The 13,803-nt window shown below is 43.7% G+C and overlaps 1 protein-coding gene and 1 long non-coding RNA gene across 14 annotated transcripts in view; one reads left to right on the top strand and one right to left on the bottom strand.

The window, feature by feature from the left end:
- Positions 1-628: 628 nt before the first annotated feature.
- LOC145521605 (uncharacterized) lies at positions 629-10,572 on the bottom strand. The gene is made up of 4 exons (XR_014065529.1): positions 10,408-10,572; positions 3,244-3,336; positions 2,556-2,708; positions 629-1,669 (listed from the first exon to the last, which is right to left on the bottom strand). It is a non-coding gene; the product is annotated as an uncharacterized LOC145521605 (long non-coding RNA).
- The window catches only part of IPCEF1 (interaction protein for cytohesin exchange factors 1), a 204,801-nt gene continuing 192,188 nt past the window's right edge, over positions 1,191-13,803 (top strand). For 6 of the 13 annotated variants that reach the window (XM_081530343.1, XM_081530337.1, XM_081530338.1 and 3 more), the window contains exon 1: positions 1,191-1,434. Coding sequence is in view for 3 of the 13 variants with exons in the window: in XM_081530329.1 (XP_081386455.1) it covers positions 13,022-13,184 (163 nt within the window). In the remaining 10 variants the exon portion in view is untranslated. Of the gene's footprint in view, positions 1,435-12,936; positions 13,185-13,803 lie in introns of all 13 variants that reach the window. The other 7 variants (XM_081530328.1, XM_081530344.1, XM_081530333.1 and 4 more) reach the window with 2 other exon arrangements.

The raw sequence follows: 13,803 nt of genomic DNA, 5'->3' as shown, positions 1-13,803 counted from the left end.
AAAGTAAAGCAGTTGCCTCCTGGCCTGAAGACCATCAATATTCCCAACTTTCAGCTTATTAGCCATTAGAGAACTCTTAAGGGGTATTTACACTTCCCTTTTCATCCCCCTAAAGAGCTGGTGTAAGTAAATCTCTGACACTTGAGCATGTTGCTTTTTTGCCACCACAGGCATAAATGGAATGGCCATGCAGGCCTAATGTGGCTGTTTCCACCTGTTGAATATGTGGTTAGTACTTGCAGAGAGTGTTAAGTCACTCAGTCGTGTCTGACTGCGACCCCATGGACTGTAGCCCTGGCGGGCTCCAGTGTCCATGGAATTCTCTAGGCAGGAAATATTGGAATGGGTAGCCATTTCCTTCTCCAGGGGATCTTCCCAAACAGGGATCGAACCCACGTCTCCTGCTGTCTGTACACAGCTTAATCATGAACAAGAGCAAGAAGTCGAGTTAAATAAATTAAACCAAACTGTCCTGCTACAAGGAAATGGGGGACCGCTTATGCCCTGCCCCACCCCCACCCCCCACCCCCCACCCCCCACCCCCCACCTCCATAGTCCTGGCTTTCACACTACAGTGTTTGCTGTAAGAATGTAACAATTCCCCAGGGCAGCACAAAACCGCTTCCCATTGTCTCTTATGGCAGTCATTTAATTACCAATCGCCAAAGGCTAAGAAAATTTCGTGGGAAAGGGGTGTACCCTTTGGCTCTGTGTGTGACCTGTAGCTGAGGAGCCAAGTTGTTCAGACTCGACCACTGGCTGACATCCCCTTTTTCGAGGAGAGCGCTGTCACAGAACCTCAGGCTTCGGGGCTCAGCTTCTCCATCTGTAACCTGTAGGTCTGGAGAGGGAAGACCGGCTAAGCTTCCGGATGGAGGTCGTCATTATTTTCCAGCACGTGTCGCACGCGTCAGCCCAGGGGACGCGAAGTCCCCCAGGCTGCGCGCAACAAGGGTCGGTGACCGCACGGGGGTCCACGCACAGGTGGCCCTGCTTCAGGAATGCCACGGCGGCCTGGAGGTGCTTGTGCCACGCTCAGCCTGAGGAGCACGCTGGGCAGGGCAGAGGGTCGAGGCTGTGAGGATATTGCAGGGTTCCAGCGACCCGCGCGGGCACGAAGCCCGGGAGCAGACGCATGCGCAATGGGTCAGGCGCCCGAGGGTTGCGCAGGCGCCGTGCAAAGCTCGCGCACCGCACCGCCGGGCGGTTTGGAGCCTGTAGTCTTTGGGCCGCTGCAGAGATATCGCCGTGACACACGCAGCTCGTGGAGGTTGTGATCCTTGACCTCACAGTTCAGGGAAGTCCGTCTCCTTCAGCAGCTTCTGCTGTGGCACTTAAGTTTCTGCACCGTGACGCCGGCTGGGATCCTGCAGGACCCAAGGCCCTCCTGCTTGTGTTATTTTTGAAAACATGCCCATGCTAATCACCCGCAAGGTGAGTATTTAAAAATCTGCTGATGAAAAACTGGCGTAAAGAGTTCGCAAAGCAGGGCTTCCCTGATGGCTCGGACGGTAAAGATCATACAAAGCTGACGTTTCTGATGTTTCTTCAAATATGTGGAAGACCTTGCGTGATGAATCAAAGCCCGGGAGGACCTTAATGCAAGTTTGCTTGATACCTAAAGGGACTCATAGGGCTTTCCTCATAGCTCAGTTGGTAAAGAATCTGCCTGCAATGCAGGAGACTCGGGTTAGATTCCTGGGTAGGGAAGATCCCCTGGAGAAAGAAATGACAACCCACTCCAGTCTTCTTGCCTGGAGAATCCCATGAACAGAGAAGTCTGGCGGGCTACAGTCCATGGCGTCGCAAGAGTCAGACACAACTTAGCGACTTTCATTTCACAAAGGGACTCATAAAATAGATTTTATAAACTGTAGAATTTGAGATTAGAAAAAAAAATATTAATCTTCTGTTGTAAAAATTACTTTATAATTCTCTGGAAATTTCTCAAATGCTGAGTTTTGACTTAGGGATTTTATTTATTTTTGGCCAGAAGTGTTGCTAGAAGTGTTCTGGTGTGTGACTGAGGTTTGGCAAACAGAAGTAAAGGAAAAAGTGATTACATCAAATCTGAATTTACTGGAGGGTCATGTATTTCTCTAGTTTTAGGAACCTGAGGCCTGTCCCAAACCCTGTGTGTATATGTGTGTGTGTGTGTGAGAGAGAGAGAGAGAATTTTTTCTTGTTTCTTCTAAGAGAATTGTTTCCTACTATGAAAGTCCTGAAACAATGTCCTATGACCTATTGATTTTGGAAAGAGAAGAGGTAAGAGTTGTCTATAAGCAGCAAAATAATGTCACTTTGTCAACAGTCTGTCACGGACAGTATTTCAGAACTTTTGGGGCTCCCCTTACAGAGAAATGCATCTGGTGTTGGGCTTTTAAGGTCTAGATTCTGGATGTAACCTGGTCGTTCCTCAGTGTGTGGTGAAACTCCGTGGCAGGGTTTATGAAGCACATCTTCTAAGTCAAACCTTTACTGTTCACGGGATGCCAGTTTACAGCAGCCCACGGGATAAAACACGTGAGGAACCAACTGCAGAATAGGGTGCTAACCCTCATTCTTTCCTGGATCCGCCTGCCCTGGAGTCACTGTGCAGAGAAAGGCAATTCCCAGCCTGAGGTCTTCATGTCATCCTTGCAGCTTAATATTACACATGCTCTCCTTTCCCAAGCTTCTCGTTTCTCTGAAAAGTTGTGAAACTGAAGCTGTAGGAGAAAATTAAGAAATCAACGTCAAAGCTGTTTTAAAAAGAAGAAGGACTCCACCTCCCCCTCAAATCCAGGGATATTGATAGTCTCATCATTTTCTCTCCCCTTGCCAGGAGCATTGTAAATGCTCAAATGTTTGCAGAGGAATGATTAAAAGGAAAGAAAACATCAAAGGACAAAAAAAATCATATTTTTTCCCTTGTTCTTTCATTGCCTAGACCCACTGAAAGGGATTTCCCATTTAACTTTTATTTTTGGATGACGAAGACTGGGTTTGAGGATGATCGTTCAACATTTTGACATATCTCCATGTGAACATTTTGATTTATCCTAAGAAAACAGGAAGGACTTTAAAAATGAATTTTTAATATAAAGTAATATTGTGTCTGAAGTAAGAAATGGTCCATTTTAATTTTGTGAGTGTGGGGTTCTGTTTTCTTACTCATCTATACCTCTGTCCTTTCAGCTGAGGTCATGCCAGGGTAAGAATGGAGAGATTTCAAGAATTAGTGTTAATTTAGAAGTTGCTGACCTTTGGAAGTTGGCATCCAGTAGTTAGAAGCAGTTGAAGGCTCAGCTTTTGAAGTTAGAGAATCCAGCTGTCTCACTGTAGCATTTACAAACTCTGTGACATGAAACAAGTTATTTATCTCTCTGCTCCTCAGTTATCTATGAAGTGGGGATAAAAATAGAATCTCATTCATAGGCTTACGGGAATTAAATGAGATAATGTTCTTAGGCCTGTTGGATCCTCCAGCACCCAGCACTTAGCAGATGTCGACTCGTGTTGGAACACTTGAGTAGCAATGTTTGCTCCATCTTGCGTGCATGCTCAGTCATGTCTGACTCTTTTCGACCCTGTGGACTGTAGCCTACCAGGCTCCTCTGTCCGTGGAATTTTCCATGCAAGAATACTGGAGTGGGATGCCATTTCCTTCTCCAGAGGATCTTCCAGACCCAGAAATTGAACCCGTCCCCTGCATTGATAGGTGGAATCTTTACCACTGAACCACCTGGGAAGTTCCTTGCTCCGTCCTAACCTCTAGTAAATAAGGCATTCAGAGCTGATCAATAGGCTTTTGTCCATAACCAGCAAAATTATGCTATGGCCACACTGTTAGATGGCTGCTGTGTAGTCTGCAGCCTGGAAATGTGGCTTTTAGTGGTACAGATCTCAATTATTTAGAAGTTTTGGATGAGTCAAAACTCAGAAATGATAAAAGTTTATGATCGGATGCACTCTGAATAGTAGAGTATTATTTTAATATTGGCTTGATTTATCAGCATATTTTCTCTTTAACCGCACCCCCCCCCCAACTTTCTTCAACAGAATAATGTATGAAATAAAGGAAATCTGAGCATTTCCCCATCTCCTAGTTGACTGAATGACTTTTGCCTCCCATCCCTGGTTTAAAGTGGTACCCCTAAATTTATTTCTGTGTTTCATATAATTAGAAGAAAAAAAGGGAATCATGTGGAATGGTTTCTATGTTGGAAATGCTCATGAAAAAGGACTCTTTCCTACATATAAAACTAAGAGATTGTGTTGCCTTTGTAGGAGGTGAAAAGGATTGTCCTCACGTGCTACTCCCAACTAATGCTCTGGTAGGTCCAGGGAGAAATAGGGAAAGAGATTGCTTGAGAGGGTCAAGGGGAACTAGAAAATGGTTGTTAGGCTTGACTTTCTTTTCTTTTTTTTTTGCATTTTGCCTTTCAACCATCTGGACGCATGGAATGTATCAGTGAGCACACAGACCAAGAGATGTTCAGCTAATACAGACGTAGCAGCTCCATTCCTGCCCATCCTTGTGTTTGTCTCACTCATCTGTTAAGCAGAATCATATGAATCGTGACTATTTGGCCATATTAGAATAAAAACCTACATAGCCAGCAGTCAGTTTGATTTAATCTAGTAGATTACAGATGCCCCAAGATCAGAGATCATGTTTGTTTCTTCTTTTTACTTTCTAGCAAAACTCAATTCTGTTCTGTGTCCTGTGTTACAGTTACATTTTGTAGTAACTGTCTGTCTCTGTAGATCTCTTATCCCCATTACCCTGAACACCCAAAGATGACCCTCAAATTTGACCTTACTCATCTGTTTATTTCCTAGGAAATAATCTGTTTAATTCCTGGGAAGAAGGGAGTCTATTATGAGTGAATGATTAAACTGGCATTTTACATTATAATGCTCATGGCAGTGCCAAAGATAAGCAAGGGTTGGCTATGGCTATTTAGCTCAGATGAGCAATTAACACACAAGCAAAAAAGCACACAAAACAAAACAGAACAAAAACCCTGGAACATGATTTTTGGAGAAGAAAAGAAATTAACCCAGACCTTTCAATATTTACTCCTCTTTTTAGCTCTTGTGACAGTTTAATAAATAGAAAAATATTTAAGCCAATCTTGTTTAGAATACTGTATTTTACTTGAAAGTGCTACTGCTTTTTTTCAGATTTTTCCTCAAGGAAGGAATGTCATCGAACCCACCACGCCCAGAGGGCATCATGGATATTAATTGAATGATACTCTTTAGATAACATAAAATACAAATGATCAGGGTGTAAGCTTTTGTTTGTGTTAATTAACAACTAGCTAATTGTAGTTAATGCTATTCCTGAAACCCCTGACTTAGCACTTACTTCTGGGTTTTCAACCTGAGAGTGGACTCGTCCTTTTAGGTCCAGCTCCCAAGGTGATTCCCCAAGGTCATTGCTATGAGGCCCTCCTTGAACTTGCTCTGGACAGAATTCACTGGTGTCTGCTGTTTTTCTGTAGCACTGACTCCTCCTGTTAAATGTTTGGCTCTCCAGCTTGGATTATGAACCTTTCTAAAGCAGGGTCTCTTTAACTCACGTGGTAGGTAGAGTCAATATTAGTGAAGTAACTAGATGGTAAAATTAATGACTGTACAGTTGGGAAGAAATTTAAAAAAATATTAAAGTTTTAAGTGAGAAAAAAGATTTTATATTAAGATTTTTTTGCATACTACTACATATAGAATTTCATGATATAAGCTCTCATTCCAAAGGAAAACATTATATCAGGTGTCAGAACTTCATCATATTTATAGGAAGAATAAACCTAGGCTGTCAACAATAGCTCCTTTGCTTACAGGATTACAGTAACTACTGAGAATGTAAGCACTTGCAGAAGTCTACAGAGGACTCATTTAAGAATTGTACAGGCAGTTTCAAATTAACTATAGGAAAATTAGTAGTGGAGATTTGGGGCAAAAGGACCTTCCTAGAAATTTAGGCAAGATGGAGGACAAATTCAGTTGTGTGAGGTTTGGTCGAAGGAGACTAGTTTAGACCTGAGAAAATCAAGTGTATAAATACTAAAGCTGTTGACAAGACAGTGAAATTCTGTTTAGAATTTCATCCTAAGAGATTCAGTGATAGAATTACTGATATTGTTGCTGTGTTTTAGAGACAACCAGCAATGCTGCCTATACCGTCTGAGACCTGAAAGTCTAGCTTTAAAATGATGTCCTCTGCTTGAGGCTACGCAGGACTCACCTGAGCCTGTGGAATTCTATTTTGTTGACATATGAAGACAAGCAGAAAATCTGCTCCCCTCCGGAATCTGACTCTCCAAACAGATGACAGGTAGCAGGAGACATTCCACTAGCTGCTGCTGCTGCTAAGTCGCTTCAGTCGTGTCCGACTCTGTGCGACCCCATAGACGGCAGCCCACCGGGCTCCCCCGTCCCTGGGATTCTCCAGGCAAGAACACTGGAGTGGGTTGCCATTTCCTTCTCCAATGCAGGAAAGTGAAAAGTGAAAGTGAAGTCTCTCAGTCGTGTCTGATTCTTCGCGACCCCATGGACTGTAGCCTACCAGCCTCTTCCGTCCATGGGATTTTCCAGGCAAGAGTACTGGAGTGGGTTGCCATTGCCTTCTCCAACATTCCACTAGGATGTAGCTCAAAGACCAACAATAAAGTTAAAAAGGAAGAAGTATCAGATGATAAAATAAACTCCTTTCCAGATCAAAATTAGTGATGGTGCTGATTCCTGGGCCTCTGGAGGGCTGCTTATGCTGAGGAATACGGCTATGGACTTTCAGTTGGGAAGATCCCCTGGAGAAGGGAAAGGCTACCCACTCCAGTATTCTGGCCTGGAGAATTCCATGGACTGTCTGTGGGGTTGCAAAGAGTCAGACACAAGTGAGCGACTTTCACTTTCACTTTTCTTTTCTTCCCTTTGATCAAAAGTGCTCTTATTGAATTAGCTGAAAATGTGGGCTATGCTTATTATGTGAGAAGTGGGATTGCATCCTCTTCTTGGCAGTGGAAAATAGTTTGTGCGCTCAAATGACAGTACCTACTCTGCTTGTGTCTCTTGTTAGGTGGGGAGCCCTTGCCCTGAGCACCCCAGGAAACCCTGCTCCCTGCTCTGCTTGCCTTTCTTCCTCTTGCCCTTTTTCGTACCTTCACTCTCTACTTTTGGCCTCTTTTTCTGCTATTTTTCCTTTGTGTTTTCTTGGTGCAGTTCAAACCCTGGCCACCCCTGTTCCTTGGATTTGCTGTGTATGCTCAGTCCACCTCAACTTTTTCTTTGCACATTGAGAAAATATAGCACATTTATTTGCCAGTTGGAAGAACAAGAAACAAATACTCCAACCCATTCAGTTTCATATATGTTGGCTCTCAGCGTGTTCTTTCAAATAGGGTGGAGAGATAAAAACACGTTTGACAAGGGGTCCAGGGCCAGGGTTGGGCAGTTAATTACCTGATGGTTTTTCTAAGGCTCAGGAAAGAACAGTTGTACCTCTGCTGAGTCTGCTGATTCTTTGTTTCCCATTTCATTGCTCTTTGCTTTTTTATTTTCTCCTTCCATTTCCTTTGGGTTTTTTCTATGTGTGTGTGTTTCTTTTTTAACTTCTTGTTTTAGATTCATTCTATAACCCCCAATATCTTAGTGACTTAACACACCAAGGGTTTACATTTTCTCACATGCAAAGTCCACAGTGGGTGTTCCAGGATGGAAAACACTCTACTATGACCCTGCTCCAACCAGTGACTCAGGGACTCAGGCCACACTTCTGTCTCTGGTTTTTCCAACTTGAGGCTTCAAGCTTTCCCTGGCATCATCCATCTGGTAGACTGGGGTATGAGACATGAGAAAGTGAAATTGAGTAGTTAACCATCTTGGCCTAGAAACGACAGTAATGGCCACCTTACTATAAGGGAGGTTTGGAAAGGGATATTGGTGAAAACTAATGCTCTCTGCCATGTTCCCTAAGTTGGATACTTAGTTCATTAATATATGATTTTTCTTGTCTAATGTTAACACTCAAGGCTATAAATTTCCTTTGAAGCATTACTTTTGCTATATTTTACAAGGTTTGGTATGTAGTGTTTTCATTATCATTGAATTCTAACTAATTTAAAATTTCTGTTATTTATTCTTTGGCCCACACATCATTTTTAGGTTTATATATTTTTATGACATTGACATAGGGAAGAGTTTCTTATACAAGACAATAAAAAGGCCAACTATAAAAGACAACATTGAGACTTCCCCGGAGGTCCAGTGGTTAAGGCCCTGTCCTTCCAATGCAGGGGCTGCAGATTTGATCCCTGGTCAGGGGACTAAGATTCCACATGCCACACAACTTGGCCAAAAATAAATAAAAAATTGAGGGAAGATAACAAAGCTTAAATATTAGTCTAGAGTATATAAATAATCCTTACAAATTGATTACAGAAAGACAAATCAGTACAAACATGAGCAAAAAACATTTCACACAAAAACCCACAAATCATCCATATGCACATGAAAAGCTGCTCATTAGTCATCAGGGAAGTCTAAATCGAAACCGCAGGGAGATAGTCTTCCATATCTAACTGATTATCACAAATGAAGTAACTGAGAAATACTAGGGGATCTGTGGATGTACTCAGAGGATCATTGCTGGTACGAGGTTGAATTAGCAGTGAGTGTTCATACCGTCTGATCTAGCAGTTTCACTCCTGCGAATATGTGCTAGAGAATAAAATGGTAACTACCTGAGATGTAAATAGGCTTCCCAGGTGGCTCAGTGGTAAAGAATCTACTTGCCAGTGCAAGAGACTCCAGAGACCTGGGTTCGATCCCTGGGTTGGGAAGATCCCTTGGAGGAGGGAGTGGCAACCTACTCCAGTGTTCTTATCTGGAGAATCTCAGGAACAGAGAGCCTGGCGGACAGAGAGCCTACAGTCCATGGAGTTGGGTTGCAAAAGAGACATGACTGAGCGACTAAACGTGCATGCAGAAGACATAAATACTAACAGGTCAAAGATTGATTCCTTATAAGCTCTTATCCCAGTAAAGGAGGTGAGCTCCTGCAGAGCTCCATAGAAGCTAACTATGACCTGTCATTTAGGGCAGTAAAATCTGATCATGTGCAAGGTTTAGAACCTACTTACCTGGGTCTACCAGGGGAATGAAGGGCTGGTTGTTTCCTGACCATTGATGGTAAGGGAGTAACTCTGTGGCTCAGCTGCAATCCTGCACCCTGATCACGCCAGGGGAGGGCCTGCTGCTTCCTTAAAGTTGCAGCTTGAAAGCCTCACAGGCCTAAGAACTCTCTTCCAGAGACCGAAGCTGGGCTCTGTCGGACCTCTGACTGCTGCTCTCTATGAAACTGACAGCAGGACCCGCATTCCTTCTGCTGCTTTTTCTGAGGGTCCTCAGCACGTGGTCTCTAAAAGGCCTGTTTGTGCTTGCTTGGCCTTCTGCCTTTGCACAATCATGAGCTGATGTACATTAGCAGAAAATGTTTATACTATGGCTTATTCTTAAAATGGGACAGTCTGCAGCCAGTGAAAATGAATGAATGGTAGCTGTTAACATCAAAGAGATGAATTTTATCAATGTAATGCTGGGAAGGATTGGGGGCAGGAGGAGAAGGGGACGACAGAGGATGAGATGTTTGGATGGCATCACTGACTCAATGGACATGGGTTTGGGTAAACTCTGGAAGTTGGTGATGGACAGGGAGGCCTGGCGTGCTGCGATTCATGGGGTCGCAAAGAGTCGGACAAAACTGAGCAACTGAACTGAACTGAATGTTGAATGGGAAAAGTAAGTACCAGAATGCAGCATATAGTGTAACACTCTTTATCACCTTCTAAGTCAGGCAACACCAAAGAAAATATTATTTAGAAATAACATATAAGGGAAGAGAGAAAAGACGGGATGAAAACACTCAGATCGGGTTGTTGGTTATCTCTTGTGGGGTGGCAAGAGCATAGGAAAGGAAGGAACCCACAGGAGGACGTATGTAATGAATTCTCATATTAACTCGTCTCTCACTGGAGTCAAGGATGAAAGTCTTGATGCTTTATTTGGGAGTTAAAGCTCAGGGCAACTGGAGTGAGAAGAAAAGTAAGGGAGGCAGAAGATGTGAAGCAACACAGTGTTATGGGCTGAATTGTGTCCCCCACAAATTCATGTATTGAAGTCCTAACCCCAGTATGTTAGAACAGAACTAGATTTGGGGGTCAGATCTTCAAAGAAGCAATAAGGTCTTACTCTGTTAGGGTCCAAGTAGGATGGACCCTACTTGGGTCCATCAGTGTTGTGTCCTTATAAGAGGGAATTTGGACACAGACATGTACATGCACAGAGAAAGGACCACGTGAAGACACGGGGAGGAGACGGCCGTCTACAAGCCAAGGGGTGAGACCTCAGTAAAAAACAAACCTGCTGACACCCTGATCTCAGACTCCTGGGCTCCAGAACTGTGAGACAGTAAATTCCTGCTGCGTAAGTTGCCCAGTCTGTGGGACTTTGTTAAGGCATCCTGAGCAGACTGAAACACAAAGAGATACCCACAGTCACTTCTCAGATTAGCCCAGAAGACACACAGCAGGTCTCCAGGCAACGGTGTTCCACTCAGTGAGGCTCATCTGGAATCTCCAAGGGGGGAGGATGAAGGGGGGACTTATCTTCTGGGTCAGGGCAGCCTGTGGGAAGCCTGTGTACTTTTTTGTTGTGTCACCTACTTCTCTTTAGTGACTGCTCAAAATGCCAGCACCCATGCCATGCAACATAGCCTTTCACCTGAGTCCACAAAGGGCAAGAATAGCTGGATATGCAGGAGGTTGGCCCGGTTGACCATGGTCGATGGTTAAGGAGACCCCCTGGCCTGACTGGCCCTGGACAGGGCACTCCAGAAGCCCAGCTGGGTTGGATTTGTGACTCATCAGTCATATTCTAGTCCTTGGTTAGGAGTGGGTCTGTAGGTATTCATTTTATTATTTTTAAAATAAAATTTAAAATGTAAAAGGACTGCTGCTGCTGCTGCTGCTGCTAAGTCGCTTCAGTCGTGTCCGACTCTGTGCGACCCCATAGACAGCAGCCCACCAGGCTCCGCCGTCCCTGGGATTCTCCAGGCAAGAATACTGGAGTGGGTTGCCATTGCCTTCTCCAGTGTGTGAAAGGGAAAAGTGAAAGTGAAGGTGCTCAGTCGTCTGACTCTCAGTGACTCCATGGACTGTAGCCTACCAGGCTCCTCCGTCCATGGGATTTTCCAGGCAAGAGTACCAGAGTGGGGTGCCATTGCCCTCTCCGTGTAAAAGGACAGGCATGTACTAATGATGGTAATGATGATGTACAAAGAATCGAAGGCTAAATGATGCTTAATTCAATCCTGTGTTTCTGAGTATGTGTGTTTTTCTGTTCAAAAGAGAATAGCAGCTGCTTTTCAATTCTGAGAATCCCTTATTTTTCCTTACATCCAGGATATTAGTTGTTTATTTTAAAAAGCTAATTTAAACCTATTTAGGGGACAAAAAGTGTCAAATATCCAGTAAAAACTCAACTATTACGTCTCTGACCAGTTTTATTCATGAGCTATTATTTCTTTTTTTCATTTAATTTTATTATTTTATTTTTTCCCAAAGTTTAAATTTTTATTATTGGGATGTAGCCAGTTGACAATGTTGTGGTAGTTTCTGGTGAACAGCAAAGGGACTCAGCCATACATATACGTGCATCGATTCTCTCCTAAACCCCCCATCCAGTCAATGTTAAAAAAAGAATGTACAATACATTTGATTATAGAAAATATTTCTCATTAAATAAGGCCTAATAAAGTAATTGAATACATATGTTTCTAATTTCCACTGCTTGCCAGGTTCTTATGTTTCATTAAAAATGGAAGAATTGTTGCATGTTCAAGTCTGTTGTGAATTACTCACGTGCCTTCAACAGGCAACAATCCATGGTTATCACGGACCCTGAACATGGCAAACATTCCTACTTTTCTTAACATTCCTTTCCTACTGCCTCGATTAGTAATGTACACAGTGAAACAGCTTTCTTTAATTTTCTTTGCAGCAATGCCTTCGTTATTTCGTGAGTTATGTAAAGTTGTGCACCCTGTGGTTGGCTTATTATTTTCTAACTTACTCTCCTTTGGAAGAGAGTGGACTGCTTGATGTATTGATATGAAGGCTAAAAAAGTCATTCATGCCCAGTGCTGGTCATGGTCATTGCAGGAAACAGATGGCACCCTCGAAAGGGTCACAGGCAAGAGTCTCATGAACAGGTTATTTGCAGAAGTGCCAGTAGATGCAGAGATTCCAGAAGGGGTGGTGAAGCATCCCAGAATCAGCAAGAGGATGGAGGGTTAGGGGAGGAGGAGGTCCCCGGAACCCAGGGAGAATGTGGCAGCTGGAGTGGGGGTTACTCATCAGGAGCCATGATCTTTGGTAGAAGGTCACTGCCAGTGCAGAGGAGGTGGGCGGGGAGAGAGAGGGAGGGGAGAATATGAATCCTGACCATTTCCTCCTTCTGTCAGTTCCCCCCTGATTGGCAGGACCCAAACAGAAGCCAAAGGGCTGAAGAGCCCCAGTGATGGAGTGGCCCGTGGAGAGCAGCTTCCTTGGCACTTGGCATTGGTGGGAGGTTCGAGGGAGTGCAGGGTAGATCTGAAGGGACAAGCAGAAAGCATCCAACAAGTCACAGGGCAGTTCTACAGGGCTAAACACATTTTTAGTCATTCAAAAAGTACCTTACTCCCCATGTTTTGATAATTGCCCTATTTGTTAGGAGACTTTTTTTTTCCCCTTTTTAAATTTTAGGTTTTAGTGACTTAGTCCAATTTCAAAAGTGAAGCGCTCCCCAGGGGAAACTTGACTTTGGACCTCGGGGGACGGCTGTTACCATGTTTGATCCTGGGGACAAACAGGTGGAAGGATGATATCTGAAACATGTGCTCTTTGTTAGGGAGGAGAGACACAGGAGGGCGGAATGCTAATAATTTCGTATGAATCTTTGTGACCCTGGTACTGGGAAAGATTGAAGGCAAAAGATGGAAGCGGCCGAGGATGAGATGTTTGGATGGCATCATCAACTCAATGGACATGAGTTTGAGCAAACTCCAGGAGATGGTGATGAACAGGGAAGCCTGGCTTGCTGCAGTCCATGGGGCCACAAAGAGTTGGACACAACTGAGCGACTTAACAATCATGACGGTATGTACTTTTAAATTGGAAGGTTTGGGGATTGCTAGTCTGCAATGCAGCAAGATGTATTTGGCAAATACTCAAGCTCATAAATGCAGAGAACAGATTCAGTGGTTCCCAGAGGTGGAGGGTTGAGGGTGAGCAAAATGGGTGAAGGGAATCAAAAGGCACAAGTTTCCAGTTATAAAATACATAAGTCTTGGAATTTAATGACAGCTATAGTTAGTAATCTTATACTGCATATTTAAAAGTTGCTAAGAATGTACAGCTTAAAAGTTCTTGAGAGAGAGAGTGAAGTCATGTCTGACTCTTTGTGACCCCATGGACTGTAGCCTACCAGGCTCCTCCATCCATGGAATTTTCCAAGCAAGAATACTGAAGTGGGTCGCCATTTTCTTCTCCAGGGAATCTTTCTGACCCAGCGATCAAACCTGGGTCTCCCGCATTGCAGGCAGATGCTTTACCATCTGAGCCACCAGGGAAGTTCTTGAGCACCCCAAAAAAGTTCTCGAGAAAAAAATGTAATTATGTTGGTGATGAGTGTTAATTAGACTTACTGTGGTGATGATTTCAAAATACATACAAATACTGACTCATGTTGTACACCTGAAACTAATATAAAGGTAAA

This window comes from Giraffa tippelskirchi, chromosome 9 (assembly GCF_054371585.1).
Source record: "Giraffa tippelskirchi isolate mGirTip1 chromosome 9, T2T-mGirTip1v1.2.pri, whole genome shotgun sequence".
In the NCBI taxonomy this organism is placed as follows: domain Eukaryota; kingdom Metazoa; phylum Chordata; class Mammalia; order Artiodactyla; family Giraffidae; genus Giraffa; species Giraffa tippelskirchi.
This window is presented reverse-complemented; position numbering and strand designations above follow the sequence as displayed.